Below are 18,301 nucleotides of genomic sequence, written 5' to 3'. Positions count from 1 at the left end.
CTTTAACATTTTAAAGATTGTCTTTCCTGGTGTTGCCATTTTTCTAACGAGACCTAACATTTTTCAAGTATTTAATTATATTCATGGTGATCAATATGCTTTCTTTGAATTCTAAATTTTACTACTATTTAACCATTTGCGCCTCCATTTATTACATTTGGCATGAGCGTAATGGCAGAAGGTATGATCAGTCTCATTCATGCAATAAGACTATTTTAGTTTAGATTGGAAGGGTTGTTAAAGCAAGGTTCTCTCGTTGGAAGAACACTGATAGGTATTTAAGTCTTTTATTTCGAATTTTTTCTTTATATGGTTATGCTGCATTTAATCTCGAGTGCTTTTGGCTTCCTTATGTATTATTGGTGGTGTCTTTCATCCTCTAGTGCTAGTTACTTCCATTATATATGTTGTTTCTGCTACTGCTGCTACATTTGGGAATGCTTCTATTCATCTGTTGAGGGTTTTTGGATAATGATAAGGCGACCTTCCTTCACTACCTGGCTGATCATTGCTTTGTTGACAATCTTGGAGGCAATTCATGGTTGAGATATTCATTTTTGTTGGATGAATCTTCTTGATTCTTCGTTCTCCAACTTTATGCTCCTTATTCATTGCTCTCAGGTTTTTGGTGAAGTATTTCAGCTGTTCCTTCGACAATTTTGTTGGCTTTGATCCTAGGTAAGTTTATTAGATCTAGGTTTTTTGGATTTTTATTTCCATGGAAAGTCCTTAGCCTTGGTAACCAGGTTTGGCTCTTCCTTTGGGGATTTTTGCTGGAAGTATTTCTCTTCCTGAATCATGTGGGCATTTTGCCTTTTAGTTTGCCCTAGTTTGTTTTAGTTTCAATCTTATTTTTTAGGTTGTTATCTACAAAATTTAGTTTTCAGTCGTTTACATGTTGTATTTGCCTTTTTGAAGGCCTTTTTATATATATAAATTTTTTTTTTTCATTTAATGAATGTGGATTCCCCCTATAATTTTCCAAAAAAAAATAAAAAAATAGAAATGAATAAAAGGGGAATGCATTTATTTAATTAGGTCGAATAATTTGTCTAATTTGTGGATCAACACCTAGCTAGCTGTACACCTCGGATCTAGGCTTCCCCGCCAACATGAAAGCCTTATAAATAACCTTCCTTACAAACTGATCGCCCCAGGCTTCCTTCAATTCCCCCACCACGCTATCATCAAGCAAATCCACTCCTCTCTCCTTGGCCGTCAAAATCGCCGACCACGACCAAACCATAGCCATCAAGCCCTCAAAGGACACCTCCTTTTCCAAATCAAGCAACTTGGGCTCTCCCTCGAAACCCAGCCCAACGCCCTCGAACGGGAATGGCAGGCTCCTGTATGCGTCGAAGAGGTACCTTATCCTCGAGTCCCAAAACGGGAGGGTAGTGCTGTGGAAGCGGCGAAAGGCGGCATCGAAGACTGGGGAAACACTGACATCATTGTAGCCCCAAATGACAATGACGCCGCCGGGTTTGCGGAGGGCGCGAGAGGCGACAGAGAAGAAGAGGGGAAGATCAAACCAGTGGATAGCCTGGGCGACGGTGATCAGGTCGACGGAGCCGACGTCAATGCCCAGAAGAGGGAAGAGGCCGTCGGGCGGGGTGGAGATTGGTGTGTGGATGTACTGGATGTTGGGATGTGGAGTGGCTACGCGGAGCTGGGCGGCGCTTATGTCCGTTGCGATCACCTTCTCGTAATGCTCCGCCACCTGAGTGCCAACTCAACTTCTTTTAATATTGGAAAAAAGTCAATATTATTTATTTATGCATAAACATGAAATTCAATGTCATCCAACGAGTTTTAGCATGGAATCTAAAATGATAATAATAATAATAATAGGAGCAATAACATTTCAAAGAAATATATTTATTTTTACTTACATCCAACTAATTAATATAATACAAATTCTTTTTATTTTTCAAACACATTTTCTATTTGCAACCAAACCATCGTTATGAGACTTTTAATGAATCTCTAAATTTTGTAAATGTTATATACAATTAATAAATATATTTTTAAAAATTATATATATATATATAATTCCTTTAATAAGTTGCTAGCTAAGCTTTCTAAACATTAGCTGTAACTGTCATATAAATAAATTAAAAAAATAATATGACTTCTGATAAGAAGATCTCAACAATATAAATAGATGATCTAGTTCAAATATTATTATTATTTTTTTTTTTTGGCATTGAATGATTTGCTAGGAGAGCTCTGCTAGGGTTTTGGCAGTTCCAGCCGCGCCGCCTTGCTGCTTCCATCGCCTGCTTCTTCCCTCCGGGGAAGGGGTCTCTCTCCAGCAATGGAGTTCGCCCCACACGACTTTCCTCCTCTTTCCACCTCCCCCATCCTGGGTCCTGCTCCTACTTTAAAATCTGGTAGCTATGCGGATAATGTTTCCTCTTCCACGGTGAAGACTCCTGCTTTTTGCATGTCCTTTGTCCAGCCAAGTAAGAAGCTTTCATTCAAGTCTGAAGATCTTTCTGAAGGTTCATCCATCTGGTCGCTCTCGCTCGTTGGCTATTTTATCGGGCCAAGACCGTATTATGAACGGCTCCTTTCTGCCATGAAAAAGGTTTGGAACCTCAAAGGTGCGATGTCTCTCCTTTCTCTAGCAGATGGTTTTTTCTTGATGAAATTTTCATGCACGGAAGATCTGGATATGGTCTGGTCGGGGGGTCCGTGGTTTTTGCTCGGTAAACCATTCATTCTTCAGAGGTGGTCTTCGAAATTTCAACCGGTTAGGACGAATCGGCCTCTATACCGATTTGGATTAAAATCATCAACCTTCCTCTTGCTCTCTGGACTCCTTCCGGAATCTCTAGGATTGCCAGTTATGTTGGTATTCCGATCTCTGTGGACTCCCTCACCGCTAATCGCACCCGTCTTACCTTCGCAAGAGTTTGCGTGCAGATCAATAAGGACTCTCCTCTTCCTGAGATTATTCCTATAGAGATTGACGGCGATGACTTGGATCTGAAGGTCGTATATGACTGGAAACCCTCTCCATGTGAAGGTTGTGGCTCTCTTTTTCATCCTTTCTCTCTTTGCTCCTCAAATCCAAACCCCAAGCCTTCTGTTCCGCTTCCTACTCGTCCCAGGGGTAGAAGCTCCAACAGAAATCCCGCTGCCAGACATCCCAGCTCCTCGGCTAAACCTCCTGTTCCACGTCACACTTCTGTAAATCCTCTGCCAGCTCCCACTTCAGCTGGTCTTACTCCACCCTCTGTTGAGCCCATCATCCCTGTTTCACCCTCCTTGGATGTTCCACCAACTATTGTCACTTCCCCACCCCTTCTTGGTTCCCCCAAACCTCACCAGCCCATTGTCCCCTCTAGTCAGCCTCTTCCCAATCTCAACTTACCCACTGAGATATCCTCATCTCCGGATATCTCTTCCCCCTCCTGTCTTCCCCCACCCTTTGTCCCGACCTCCAATAAGTTTATCTCCCTGCTTCCAGAAGATGACTTTTTAGAGGATTCCTCTAATGTGCTGATTGATATCCCTGTGGCTGAGGCTGGATTGATACTGCACTCTTCCCCCATACCTATGTCTTCTTCTATTGAGCAAAGCTTCTCCTCTGAGAGCAATTCTAATTCCAGTTCTAAATTGAAGTACAAAAATGTTAAGGAATCCAAAAAGGGTAAGCCTAAACCCAACAAAAAGGCTAAGGGTTCCTGTTATTAATGTCTTGCATTCCCTTTGCTAGCTGGAATGTGAGGGGCTTCAATAGTCCTGAAAAAGTCAGGTTTTGTAAAGATCTTGTCTCTTCTTATAGTCTTAAAATGTTGTGCATTTTGGAAGCTAAAATTCAGGTGCAGTCCACCTTGGACCCGTGGTTTCTTAATCTTCACAAAGTCTTCGATGAGGAATCTAGTTACAACAATTTCTGTTTCTCCTCCCCTGGGAGAATTTGGATTAAATGGGACAAATCCTGCGTCTCCTTTAATCCTACCTTCACTTCATCTCAACTGATCAGTGGCACTTTTGTTTCTGGTACTTTCCCTCGATTCATTTATCTGTGGTTTATGCTGCTAATGATGTGAAGGATAGAAAGGAGCTTTGGGATGATCTCCGTAATCATTCACCTCCTGATGACCAACCCTGGATTATTCTTGGTGATTTTAATTGTTGTAGGTTTGATCATGAGAAATCTGGTGGCAACCCGATCAATCCTAGCTCTTTAGGTGAGCTCAATAAATGTATTTTTGACTGTGGTGTTCAGGATCTTGCTTCTGCTGGCCTTTATTACATGTGGTTCAACCAGAGGATTGACACGCCTATCCATATTAAGCTTGACCGGGTTTTGGTTAACCCAGCTCTCCTCAATCTTCTTCAATCTGCATTTTATAAGGTTGCTCCCCCTAGTGGCTCGGATCATTCGCCACTCATCTTCATGGATAAAGTCTCTGACTCTCCTAAGGCCAGATTTATGTTCAAGAACTATTGGGTGAAATTTGATTCCTTTTGGGATGAGGTATTACTTGCTTTTGATAGACCCTCCTTGGGTAGCCCCATTTGCTCCTTCTATCAAAGCCTTAGGCTGCTTAAAGGATCCCTTAAGAGCAAAAATTGGGTCTCTTCCAATTATCTATCCAACTCCATTTTGGATTTACATTCTCAACAAGCTATTCTGCTGCAAGATATCCAATCTAGGCCTTTGTGTGCTCTTTTGAACAGTAATCTCAAGAAAGTTAATGATCATTTAGCCTCTTATCAAATGGCTTGGTCCTCTTGGATAACTCAACGTGCTAAAGCGTTTTGGCTCACTAAGGGTGAAGATGATTTGGGCTTCTTATTTGGCAAAATTAAAGCTATGAAGAACAAAAATATTATTAGAGAAATTACTACTGACCTTGGTTCTTTCTCTTCGCATGCTAGCATCTCTGAAGCAGTTATTAGTCATTTCCAAACTCTTTTTTCTGCTCCTCTTCTAAATCGATCTGTGGAGAACTCCCTTCCTGTGGGCAATTTGGTCCCTTCTCCTCTTCGGCCTGGACTTATTCAGCCTTTTTCGGATGATGAGATTAAGAGCATTGTTTTCTATGATAAATCCATGGCTGCTCCTGGCCCTGATGGATTTACGTTTGAATTTTACAAGAAGTCTTGGCATTTGTTGGGTCCTCAATTTTGTAAGGCGTTTAAAAGTTTTTTTCATTTCGGGTTACATGCCTAGAGCCGCTAAAGCCACTGCTATTGCTCTTATCCCTAAGATCTCTCATGCCTCGCACATTTCAGATTATAGACCCATTTCTTTATGCAATGTGTTCTACAAAGTGATTGCTAAGCTTATTACTAATAGATTGAAGGTTGTGCTTCCTCACATCATCCATAATAATCAGGCTGGTTTCATTGCAAACAGAACTGCTTCAGATAACATTATCCTTGCTGCGGAGTTGTTAAGGGACTTTAAAGCTGGTAGTAATTTATTTTGTGCCAAGCTTGATGTTAAAAAAGCTTTCGATTCCCTTTCTAGAGATTTTCTCCTTGATCGTCTGAAGTGCAAAGGTCTCCCTGAACTCTTCATTAAGTGGATTAAAGGGTGTATTACTAATGTTTCCTTCTCCATATGTATTAATGGCTCTTTGGAAGGCTTTTTCCCCTCCACCTCTGGTCTCAGACAAGGTTGCCCCTTTTCCCCTTTGCTTTTCTGTGTTGCCATGGATGCTCTTTCTTCCTGCCTCCAATCTCCCAATATCTCGGGTATGATCTGTAATGGGGTTCATATTAACCATCTTATGTATGCGGATGATCTTTTATTTTTTGGTAAAGCTTCGGTGCAGAATGTTACCTCTTTAAAGGATGCTTTAAATCAGTTTGGGGCTGCCTCTAATCTTACGATTAATCCAAACAAAAGCTCTATTCTCTTTGCAAAGGACACCTCTACTGCTCAAACTATTGCTGAATTGCTGGGTATTAAGCAACCGAGCTCCTTCCTAACTTATTTGGGAATTCCCATTTCCCCCAGGAGGCTTAAATTTTGCCACTTTCTCCCTCTCCTCAACAGGATTAATGGTCTCCTTGCGGGTTGGAAGGTCAAGTTTTTATCTTTTGTTGGGAGACTACAATATCTGAAATTTACTATTGCCAACACGATTAGTTATTGGATACGTGGCTCTATACTGCCTAAAGCTTGTCGTTCTTTTATCTCTAAGCTTTGCTCTAAGTTTTTACTTCATGGTAACACTAATGATAAGAAACTGCACCTCATTGCTTGGCATAACATCACTAAGCCTAAAAGATATGGAGGTCTTGGCATTCTTTCGTTTGATGCCTTTTATTTTGCTGCGGCTTGTTCCTTTATTTGGAGGCTGTATAACTCAAATTCCCTTGTTAGTTCTTGGTTGAGAGCTAAGTTTGAATCCCCTTTTAAACCACCTATGACCTCTGTTTCTATTTTCTGGAAAGGTATATGTGATGTGGCTTTGAAAATTAAGCAGTTCCTCTCCTTTTCTGTTGGATGTAATTGTAATCTCTCCTTTATGTGGGATCCCTGGCTGGATGGTTCTATTCTGGGTGAAACCTTTTGTGATGCTCGGTTTTATTTCAGAGAGGTTAAGGATTTTGTTGTTCATGGCATTTGGGCTTTACCTATTGGTTTACCGATTAATGTTAAGAATGCTATTGAGAATGTGGGCATACAAGATTATACTGTTTCTAGTTGGAAGGATTTGCCTAATCCTAAATTCAAACATTTTATTGAGGTTTTTTACTCTAACCTGGAAGAGGTGGCTTGGCATAAGTTTATTTGGCACAAGAAGGGATCTCTCAAATTTTCTTGTTATGCATGGATGGCCATTACTGGTAAACTTAAATGTGCTGATATTCTCTTAAGTAGAGGCCTCTCTGTCTCGCCCCGTTGCTCCTTTTGTGATTGCCGGAATGAAACCCATCATCACATTTTCTTTGAATGTGATTTTTCATTTTCTGTGCTTATGATGATTTTTCCGGCCTTTGGGAGTTTTTTACTTAAGCCTAACTTATATCAAGTTTATGATTTCCTGGAGGCGGAATCTATCTCTTCTTTGGAAAAAAAATTTTGCTACTCTATTATGGCATATATCATTTATTATCTGTGGAAGGAAAGAAATTCCAGGCGCTTCTCTAACACTTAGTTGTCTCCCCAATTGGTTGTTGACAACATCAAATTCATTATTAGAAAGAAGACTCATAGCTAGAAAAATGTGGATGTGCTCAAACAGAAATTTTCCTCTCTTTTCTAATCCCCTTTCTGCCCATGGATTATTGCTGTTTGTTGGCTGGTTGAAGAGGTTTTTGAACGGGACAATGATGACCAGAGTGCATCCTGGACTGTTGGCTGTTTTCTCTGCCCCTTGGACGGCCCTGCTTCGTTTTGGTTGGTTGGTTTCATGGATGTGGCAACCGGGGCTGTTGCCTTCGTATCCTCCTTCAGTCCTTTTCATTTGCTGAACAATAATATGTTGATTGGGTGCTCTCTATTTTGCCTGAGTCCCTATTTTTTGATGGTTTTGTTTCTCTGTTTTCTTCCCTTTGTTATGACCCAGGAATTTTGAATTTAGTTTTCCTGGGTTTACTTTCATTTTCTGCTTTGCTTTTTACTTGTAAGTTGTAATTGCTTTTTCTTTAATACACGAGCTTAGGCTCCAAAATTCCCCAAAAAAAAAATCTAGTTCAAATATAAATGAGTACAAATCAAGCATTTAAAAGATTGTTGAAACTTGCCTAATATTATTTAAAGAACTAAACAATCTATGAATTTTACATAATTATATTAAAAAATGAAGAACTTGATGCATGAAATCCAACACACTCAAGATAGATAACTTAATTTTGATGCCGTAAGGCACATAAATATTGAAATAATGATATATGATTAGCGGAATGAATATGAACCACACAATGGAGTGTTTTGTAATGTTGGTTTAAACTATTAAAGTGCTACTCTAGAAAATTATAAATAGACTTATATTCTCTATATGAAGGGAGCGGCCTAACTTGGAAGCTTGGATATAGACTTAAAATTAAAAAGAGTAGATAAAAAAAAATCAATGAAGAGCTCTATTGTACAAAAAAATGGAAAGACAAAAGGTGCCTAAACAAGAATGCGCTTAGTGGATGCATTATTCACATGCTGATGCATCACTAGTATGGTCGATGACCAATAGTCGTTTAACCGATCGAGTCAACTACGAGAGTTTGGGACTTATTTTGGTTCTTGATAGTTCTTTCTCAAAATTTTTGGGATCCTCGAGGCTAATTTTTTATGTCTTGGCCTTAGTTTGATAATTTCAAAATCCAATGGAGCCTCTACGATCAATTTCAAGAAAATTTGCAAAATTCGGAATTGAAGTTTTAGTAATGCTCTCCTGAATCTGTGCACTAATTTATGAAAAGTTTAAATTACACCAATTTATGAAAAGTTTAAGGCTTCGTTTGATTCGGTTTATGCTTACATAAAAAGGAGTTTTAGAAAAGGAGGTTGAGAAAAAGCCGTTCAATAAAATGGAGTTTCAATAATGAGATATGTTTGACTAATATTTTTAAAAGTGCTTATTAATACTTGAAAGTAATTTTAAATTGTTTGTTTAGGAGTTCTGCTTTTGAGATTTTATTATAAAAGACATAATTCGCTTCCGAAACTCCGTTTTGTGACCGAAGAAGCAGATACGAAAAGAATTTTGTAACCGCCGAAAAAACGATGTTTATTAAAAAGGAATTATTGTTAAACTTTGATTCCAAACAGTAAATATTAATTGATTTCGGCGTATTCAAACGGAAACGAAGAAAAAAAGCCTAATCAAACGAGGCCTAAATTACACATTTTGATAGCTTGCATAGTTCATGACCTTGAGCGACGGTTCATATTGACATCAAGGGAATGAACAAGCCCTATAATTTTGGATAAAATTGTAATTTTGCACCGTGAATTTGTTGGAAGATTCAATCTATATTTATAAAACAATGACTTTGATGGCTGGAAATAGGTGCAAATAATATATAAAAAAATCCACTTAAGCATGAATCTTAATGAAATATAAGAGTTGAAAAGTTAAGGAATTATAATTAAGACCTCATAAAATCTAACTTCAACAATAAAACCTTATTTAAAATAAATGTTTCGATGAGATGAACCTAATGACACAAAAATAACTCAATAATAGCAAAATTAGCTCAAATCTAGTACTTCAAGTATAGTGAAAATTTTCAAGATTTTAGTTAGAGAGTCAAATACTCTCCAAATCTTTCAAATTTATAGTTAAAGTGAGCAGCTTGATGGCAAGGGAGCATGGAAGCTTGGACTTAAATATGAAATTAGTTAAAGCTTAGAATTTGAAGAACTCAGCTGATCCACTTGACCCTCAATGTCAGCAATCATTGCTAGCAACCATCATTACACAACCAATGTTGCTTAACCAAATCATCATTGGACATCAATTGACTATTATCACATGAATTTCATCGTTTGACTACCATCATTAAACCACCATTGCTGACTACAATCGCTTGACCATTGTCGCATTACTAATATCGCCCGACTATCATTCCCCACCATGTCCATCTCTAAGAATGTCAATACGAGACACTATCTATATGGTTGATGCTTGCAATAAACTAAAATGAAGTCCACTTCATCGCCCGTTGTTGGTAATAAGGTTGATGCATGATATTGTTGACCTTATTTTTTAGTGAGGACAATTCTCCAAATAAAAAAATTTAATCTTCACATACAAATCACTGAACTTCATTCCAAACTACACATCTAATTCATCAATGCGTTTTGGCGTTGTAATCAAATCATTGATCCCAAAATCATCACTTCGAAGCCATCCTTGATAGTCATTTGATAATGTGATCAATCAATTGATAGTCACCAAATGATTGTCAATGACATGATCATTTCAAGATCAAAACCTTCCTCAATCATTGACATTCAGAATCAAATTAAAACTCAAAGTAAAATTAAACTTCATATTCAATTGTTGATAGTCACCGATTATTGTTAACTGATCATCTGCTAAATCATTTATAATCATTAATGATTGTCAATGATATGAGCATTCCAAATCCAAAACTCATTCAAATCATTGATCTAATCAAATCCAAACCAAATCTATTGCCCAAATCTAATGAAAAATACAAACATCAAAATCCAATGTTCAAATCCAAATTTAAAATATATTTTGGAGAATTTTTAATAACCTCAAAACTCAATCTAATGTTCTTGGATTCATGATTAGTCACTTGATTAGGCATGTCCCTAAAGTCAACTATATAAATTTGGAAGCATTCTAAGTCATCTTACCCCTTAAACACAAAACATTTCCCAAGGCAAAAATTTTTTTAAATATTTACAATCTATATCACTGGACATGCATATTGTGAAAATTGACCTAAGAAGCCTTCCCAAATTCATTCGGCATGATCATTATTAATGGCATGATGCATTTAACCAAGATTGAACCCTTTGTGGCCCTTGGTTGACCACAAAGCCACTCAAATCCTAAACCCCAAAACCTCATAAATTTAGATTTTCATTAAACCCTAATTCAAATCAAACCTTAAAACCTCTTCGAACATAATTTATGTCATTTAGAGTGCACTGAACATAAATCCAAGCCATGGTCAACCTGATTTGATCAAATGGATTCATTAAACCCTAAACATGCATTTCATACATCCAATCCTCACCATGGCATGAAACTACATCCAATAAGTTCAAAATATCATTTGGAAATAGTTGGACCCACACTCAACCCACGGTTAAGCCTAGTTGACCAAATGAATCATAAAGCCCTCAAATATACATTTCATGCATGTTTATCTCACCAAACCTTAGGATCGCCAGCAAATTAAAATCTCAAAATATCATTTGGAATTGGTTGAACCCAACCCTAACCCCTAGTAGAGCCTTATTGATCAAGACAACCTAAGTTGACCAAACTAACCTAAACCTAAATCTATTTCAATTTCATTGACCCAAGCATTACTAAACCAAATTGAACCCATGGAACTATCCATTAGGTCCCTAGGGAACAACCCTAGATGACCCATCATATGTGCCCTTAGACTAGCCACATGACTTGAACCAAGTGTCCAAAATCATTTCCCATTGAGTCAAAACTCAACCCAAGTTAAATTGGTCCAAGCCACCTATTGCATTGTATGGCCCATGTTCCCTTGCCTCTACGCTTACCAGTCTAGCCCTTGGGCTATTTTGGGTCCAAGTAATCCTGAGTAAACTTGCATACCTAGACCTCACCAAGCCAAATTGGCTCATGCATTGCACTCAAGAAGCTTTCAGATACTTGCCAATTCAACCTTTCCCCATGACACATCCCAAGATCTAAGTGGAAGAATATATTTTCTATTATCTCTTTTTTTTTTTTTTTTTACAATATTCATTCATTTATCAATCAGATCAATACAGATATCCAGAGTTGATTAAGTGCATTAAAAAATCAATAAAATATGAAAAATATAATTCACATTACTACTATTAATAATTACAATCTAAAACTAGAGTTCAAAAGAATAAATATAATAGCCACACTCACTACAAAAACGTACATAAACCAAAATCCGACATAAAAAATTTGCTAGCATCCGTACACAACCTCAATTTGTAGACTCCTAAAAAACATTATTTACATTGGTCAAAATACATGCTATTACAATCTCCCGACCTTAGAAAAAAATGTTGTCCCGACATTTCTCACGAGTAATACAAAATAAAATAATGCAAAATAGAAATAAAATCAAATCTATAATATATGAAATCAAATTGGTTCAAAACTCAAGAATCTAAATCAAATATAAATCATAACAAAATCAATTCAAAATCATTGAAAAACCCCCTTAAGTTTTAAGCAATAAATTAAATAAAATCATACTAGTCATATTTTCAGACACTTCAGGAATCGCTTTTACAGATTCCAAATGTCTGGTTCCAATCTAAACAAATCCTTGCCCAAGTCCAATAATGGGCATTCTATCATTCGGTGCCTATAACTACCACATCGAAAGCATTTTCATGTTATTCTATAACAGTGTCCCACATGTCGTCTCCCACACAATATACATCATAGAGTGGTAGGTGATCTGACAATGTTACCAATCTAAACAAATACTTTCACCATTTTTTTTTAAACTCTATTTAGAACATTTTGCTAATTTATCGCTCACCATCTAAGCGATTATGTCAGCAAACCTTTCCATATTTTCATGTAACTAAAAACACTTTAATAGTAAATTCAGATGTCTTCCCATTTTGGTCTATTTGCCTAATCAATAAATAAATCTTAAATACAAATTGAATCATTCAAACAAAATAAATACATATAAAATCAATTCTTCAAAACAAAATAAATCTCTAAACATATTTAATAAATAAAGAATGCAATCATTAATACAACTCTAGTTATATGTAAATTCTTCCACTAATCATTACTCTGATACTACTTTACTACATCCCAAGATCTAAGTAGAAGAAGATCTTTTGTATTCTCTTTTTTTTTTTTAATATTCATTCATTTATCAACCAGATCAATACAAATGTCTAAAGATGATTCATTGCTTTAAAAAAATAATAAAATACGAAAAACATAATTCACATTACTACTGTTAATAATTACAATCTACAACTAGAGTCTAAGAGCACATATACAATAGTCATACTAGCTACAAAAAAGTACATAAATCAAAATCTGACATAAAACTATACTAGCATCCGTACAAAGCCTCAATATCATGATTTCTAAAAAAAATTATTTGCTTGGGTCAAAATACAAACTATTACACCCCATGTGATAGATGAAGCTAGCCAGAATTCTCAAAAATGTCCACATGGCAGATAGATTCAACCCAAGCTTTTTCGCCATACCAAGCTCTCAAACCCTCTAAAAACATCCTTAGCACCTCACTAGCCTGTCCCTAACAATTTTTGCAGCAGCAGATGGCAGAGGTGGCCAGATTATTGGCTTAAACCCTCTGCAAAAATCTTATAAATACCTCTAATTTCTCTGAAAAGAGGTTGTTTCCATCAATTTAAAATCATTCTCTACTACTCTAGGAAGAAATTCCCAGCTTCCAAGCTTGCCTCGTGGTAGTTTCCAACGAGTTTAAGTGGGCTTCGACGATCCCATTCCGAACAAAGTTTAACTTCTTCCCCAATCCTCCTCAGGTCTTGCATCCTGAAGGAGAATTATTCTTGAGGATTAGACGAACTCAACCCAATTAAGCTCTCCTTGGTGTATTCATTTCTGCTTATTCCCATGTGTATCTCTATTCAGTATTATGGCACGTGTAATTGACTGATGGATATATATAAAACTCAAAAATGATAGATTGATAAAGTGCTCGATAGATTGCGCTAGTGCAAAGTATTAGTCCTACTATTAGTTCTGATTTGATGACTCTATTAGTCTAGTAGCACAGTTGATTGGTTAGGCCTAGAGCTTGATTTCTTTTATCAAATCTGATGATGTAGATAGGCATTTGCATATATTTTTGAAATTAAATCCTCTAAGATTTACAAGAATTATTGAGTCTAGAGCAACAAAGAACTAGTTGATAAGGTTCGAGAAGACTTTTGATGGGATGCAATGTCTTTCGAAGAGGAAGGTATCAATGGTTGTGTTTTTTATGGTGAGATTGAGCATTGGTGGTTGAGTCGACAAAAGGAGAAATCTCAAGGATGCTAAATTCCTTGATCTACTAGGAGGAATTTATAGATATATCTTTAGATCCTACTAGGACTAGTTGATAAGGCTCGAGAAGACTTTTGATGTGACACTGGCTCTTTTTCCCATAGGTCAACGTGCCCACTTGCGTCTAAGGCCACCACCTCCTTCTTAATTAGGTAAAAAAATGGACTTATTCATCTCGTCCTCTTAATATTTATGTTTGTGCATGACAACCTTCTTTAGCCTCTTAAAGCTTGACTTAGCCAACTTAGAGTCAAAATCATCCATATTAATAAATTGGTCACATTTGCAAAAAGGAGAGGGTAATGTAGCAGTGCCACATCCCATAAGCTAGTATTTATAAGTAATGGAAATGGGTAGGTTAAATCAAGGTAATAATGAGAAATTTATATGATACCAAAGGGTATAGTAGATACAACACAATAACTTCTATTTACAATCCTTTATTGTTGTTTGTGGTAACATTAAATGTCGTCTTTAATTCACTCATCATTTTTGTAAGTCACATTTTAAAGGATCAAGTAAATTGAGAAACTAAACGTATGAATTAAAGGATCAAGTAAATTGAGAAACTAAAAGTATACTCATACGTGACCATATGAGTACTACATGGACATCAAACGGATCTTTAGAGGAAACCAAGGTCGAATGGTCACGTCTCCCACGAGAAGAACATGCCACAAGGAAATGGAGTTACCTAGAAAATGGTCAACACATTGCACATAAATATAAATAGTCTCTTAGCAAGGCCACCATATGAAGACACGCCTATATAAGTGGTACCAAAGAGTCGTCACACCAAGTAAATCCCCCAAAGAGATTTTTTGGGTTCATTTGAGCCAAAAATGACACTTTCTTTAGCAGTGAGTTTAATGGATGGTTGTAAAATCAATTGAACTATTGAATGACATACCAAAAGGAGGATGAATTGGTGTTTTTAAAATCTTTTTCAAAAACTTTTCCTTTTGAATTAAACAACAAACAATTTCAAATTTATAAAGCATAAGCAAATAATAAAATAAATGCTAAATTAATATTTTCTATTTTTTTGTACATAAATAAATATTTTTGTTCTTTTTTCTATTTTTATTTTTTTTCAAACAAAGACTAAACTTAATCAACCACATATTGTAATAATCACCAAACTCAAACAAGATTGCATAATGTAAATATGCAAGAAAGTAAAATGTACAAAATAAAATGTGAAAAGAAAAAAAAAACCAAGCAAAAAAAATTTTTATAGTGGTTCGATCAAATTGTCTTGCGTCCACTCCCTGAAGTCCCCTTTTTTTGGTATTGCACTAAACTCTTTGTGACTGTCTTTCAGCCCCAAAGCTAGATAAAGAAGCCTTACAAAATCATTTTCACCTCCAAGGTGTAGCAGAGAATTGGAATTAATTTCGCCCTCTAGTTGAGGCGAAGTAACACAAATCACTTTTACTCTCTTGGTGAGGAAGAGTAGTACGAATCACTTTCACTCTCCTTGTGAGGCATAGTAGCCTAAATCACTTTCACTTTCCCCATTGCGGTGGAGTAGTCGGTGACCCTTTGACACAAAAGGCTTCTTTACATAGTTTCCCTCAAGATAAAACTTCACACAAAGAGGAACAAAGGTGAAAGTTAGTTGGAACAACCATGTTAAATCCTCCCTCTCACACTTCCTTTAACCCACAAGGATCTTCTCCCTCTCTCACAACTTCACCTCTCTCTCCCTTGTATAAAGCCCACTCTTCAAACCCTCACTTATGAAAGACTCAAACTCCATACTATCAAAGACTTCTAAGAAGTCTATTAAGAAAACTTAAATAGTGGGCTTCCAAAAATCATAATAATTCAATTATACCGATTATGTTCATACATTACAACAAAGGATCGTACAATACATTAGTTCAATTGTCTAACTATTAGTACAATATGATGAATAGTAATACAATACAATCAATTCAATTTCTTTACTGATTGTATTCGATGAATCAATAGTAATACAGTGCAATTAGTTCAAATCAAACAACAGATTATACAGGATGAACCAAAGAGTCCTCGAGTGATTTATACAATATGATCTATAATTAATGCATATATGATTTGATTCCTTAATTATCTAACTTAAGTTAGGCAATAATTCAAAAGATCATATAATATGAATGTCTTCATAAAGTATGAACAGTTCAAATTTTAAAATTCAAAATTGCTTATTTTAGGTATGTTAGATTCGACGGAGAGGTTTTTGGCTATAGCTAATCATCATGTATGATGTGCTGGTCGTATAATATGATTAGATATAATTAAATTTATATATTTAAATTAATTTCTATTTGAACTAATTATACACTGTGTGATGTGAATCATACAGTGCAATTAACAGAGAAATTAAAATATTTATTTTTTACTATGTGTGTGTGCACGATTGCTAAGTTAACATACACTTTTTTACATAATTAACTCAAGAAAAATAAAATTATAGACTTTTTTCAAACAAGCCTAACATATACAACCCACTATTGAGTTCTAATTCTCTAACGATCTTGTGTATAATTAATCTTAAATGTTAGTATTGCATACAAAAAATATGCAATATATAGAACAAAATAAATTAAAAAAAGTCCAATAATGTTATTAATTATCAGAACATAAAGTCGAGCTCCCGAATTGTAACAAGCAGAAGACGTCCATATATGAATATTCTCCATAAGCCAAGGCCACTCAACGACCAATGGCATCACATCCCAGCTAAATGAAACATGCTCATCTCAATACGATCTCACACTTCGGAAATTCTCAACCCACTGCCACTGCACCCAGGAGAACTTGCCTCTTTACATTCGGAAGTCAGAATCTAACATGAAACGAAGTCATGATGACATTTAAAGGATCCTTCTTCATAGAGTAGTCTTGTACATGGAGACCCAAGGTCTTGCTCTCCCCACTTCCCCAAGAAGGCTTGATCAAATGAGTCATCCGAGATTGAGATTCATATGATAGACTAAGGCTTCGTTTGGGACGGCTTTTTTCCTGCTTTCTAAAACGGAGTTTTAGTACAAAATTTTTTATTTTTGTACTAAAACTCCGTTTTAGAAAGCAATAAAAAAGCCGTCCCAAACGAAGCCTAAGATCCACACATGGAAATTGGCTAAGCCAAGTGTCCATGATAGCTTGTAATGTGTGCATCATCTGTAGTGCCTCGTATTATTTTTAATTTAATTAGATTTAGCATTTTCTATAGTTCTTCAAAACGTACAATTAGAGGGTGAAGTGGTATACGTAGGATCTTTTTGGATCTTAAAAATCTTTTTAGTGCTTTAAGACTTGAAATTGAAATACTTTACTTTCCCGTTCTCTTTAACTAAATTCCATATATATTTTCTCTAGGACACGCAATATTTTTATTCTCCATACTAGTTTATTATCAAAAGTAATTCACGGAATTAGCAAGCTAGCACCCATCACCGATTTGCAAATATGGAAAATTAAACCCTCAAAAGCAAACACATTGCCTTCATCACTAAAGGAAAAAACGTGAGGAACATGAACTTTAACCGATACCAGCTCATTGTTTTGAACTTGAACATCGATAACGACAAAAATTGATAAAACTTGTAGAACCTATTATAATACTACCAACACACACACACGCACGCGCGCGCACACACACACACACACATATATATATATATATATATATATATATACAGTAAATTTCTCGGAGTTCTAAAGAGAAGCTAATGCACAGTTATCGCAAAAAACAAAAGGTTTTACATTGCACAAGTGCAATATTTCCCTTCTCAATTTAATTTACGTTTGAATTTTTTTTTTTTTTCTCTTAATTTGGCTTCTTCATTCTCCAGAAAATTAGGAGTCTACTTATCAATACCGCAGATTAGGAAAAACTGAATTACTGGAGAAAACAATGAATGAACAGAAAAACAAAGCTAAAACTGACCTTGGGAAATAAAGAAATTTATTTTAAACAAAAATCCTAAACAAGAAATTTCTCCTCCTCGGCTCGCATTATGACGATTAAAAAATAGTCTCGAATCGCGACCAATTCTAGACTAAAAAATAGAGGCATGAACGAAAAAAATTTGTATGCACTCCGCTAAAGATCATATAAATTGAAATTTAAAAAATAAAAAGGAAGAGATTAACAAAGAAATACGGCAGAGAAGCAAAATAGAAACGTACGCCTAGGGCGGCCTGGCCATTGCCGGTTCCGACATCCCACGCTAACTTATGATGCGTCGTTAACGAAGCGAACTTCGCGTACCACTCCGTTGAGTAATTCGGCCTCGCCGACGCGTACAATTCGGACTGCTCCTCGAAGAGTCCGGCCATCTGGCTTTCCACCCCTTCCTTTCTCCCTCTTTCTCTCACTCACTACTAGTACGACCAAGGTTGGAACCAAAATTTTCTTTTAGATGGACAAGCTTATTTGTAAATAATTAAATGTTAAAAATAAAAAATAAAAAAATATATAATAACAATTCAAAACAAAATTTAATATTTAATTATGCTTGATAAATAATAATAATTATAAACTTCTCGGTTTATTTTTCTTTTATTATAATACTACATTACTATATTATTAAGAATAAAGTTTACTG

At 36.0% G+C, this 18,301-nt stretch overlaps 1 protein-coding gene across 1 annotated transcript; it reads right to left on the bottom strand.

Annotated features, from left to right (window-relative positions):
* Positions 1-1,006: 1,006 nt before the first annotated feature.
* LOC110092936 (putative methyltransferase DDB_G0268948) lies at positions 1,007-18,097 on the bottom strand. The gene is made up of 2 exons (XM_020817646.2): positions 17,883-18,097; positions 1,007-1,720 (listed from the first exon to the last, which is right to left on the bottom strand). Exons 1-2 carry the CDS (start codon positions 18,030-18,032, stop codon positions 1,076-1,078), a joined length of 795 nt encoding a protein of 264 aa, XP_020673305.1. The 5' UTR covers positions 18,033-18,097; the 3' UTR covers positions 1,007-1,075.
* Positions 18,098-18,301: the final 204 nt, after the last annotated feature.

This window comes from Dendrobium catenatum, unplaced genomic scaffold, assembly GCF_001605985.2.
Source record: "Dendrobium catenatum unplaced genomic scaffold, ASM160598v2 fragScaff_scaffold_840, whole genome shotgun sequence".
NCBI classification, from domain to species: Eukaryota; Viridiplantae; Streptophyta; class Magnoliopsida; order Asparagales; family Orchidaceae; genus Dendrobium; species Dendrobium catenatum.
The sequence above is the reverse complement of the archived record's forward strand: the minus strand, read 5'-3'. Positions and strand labels throughout refer to the sequence as shown.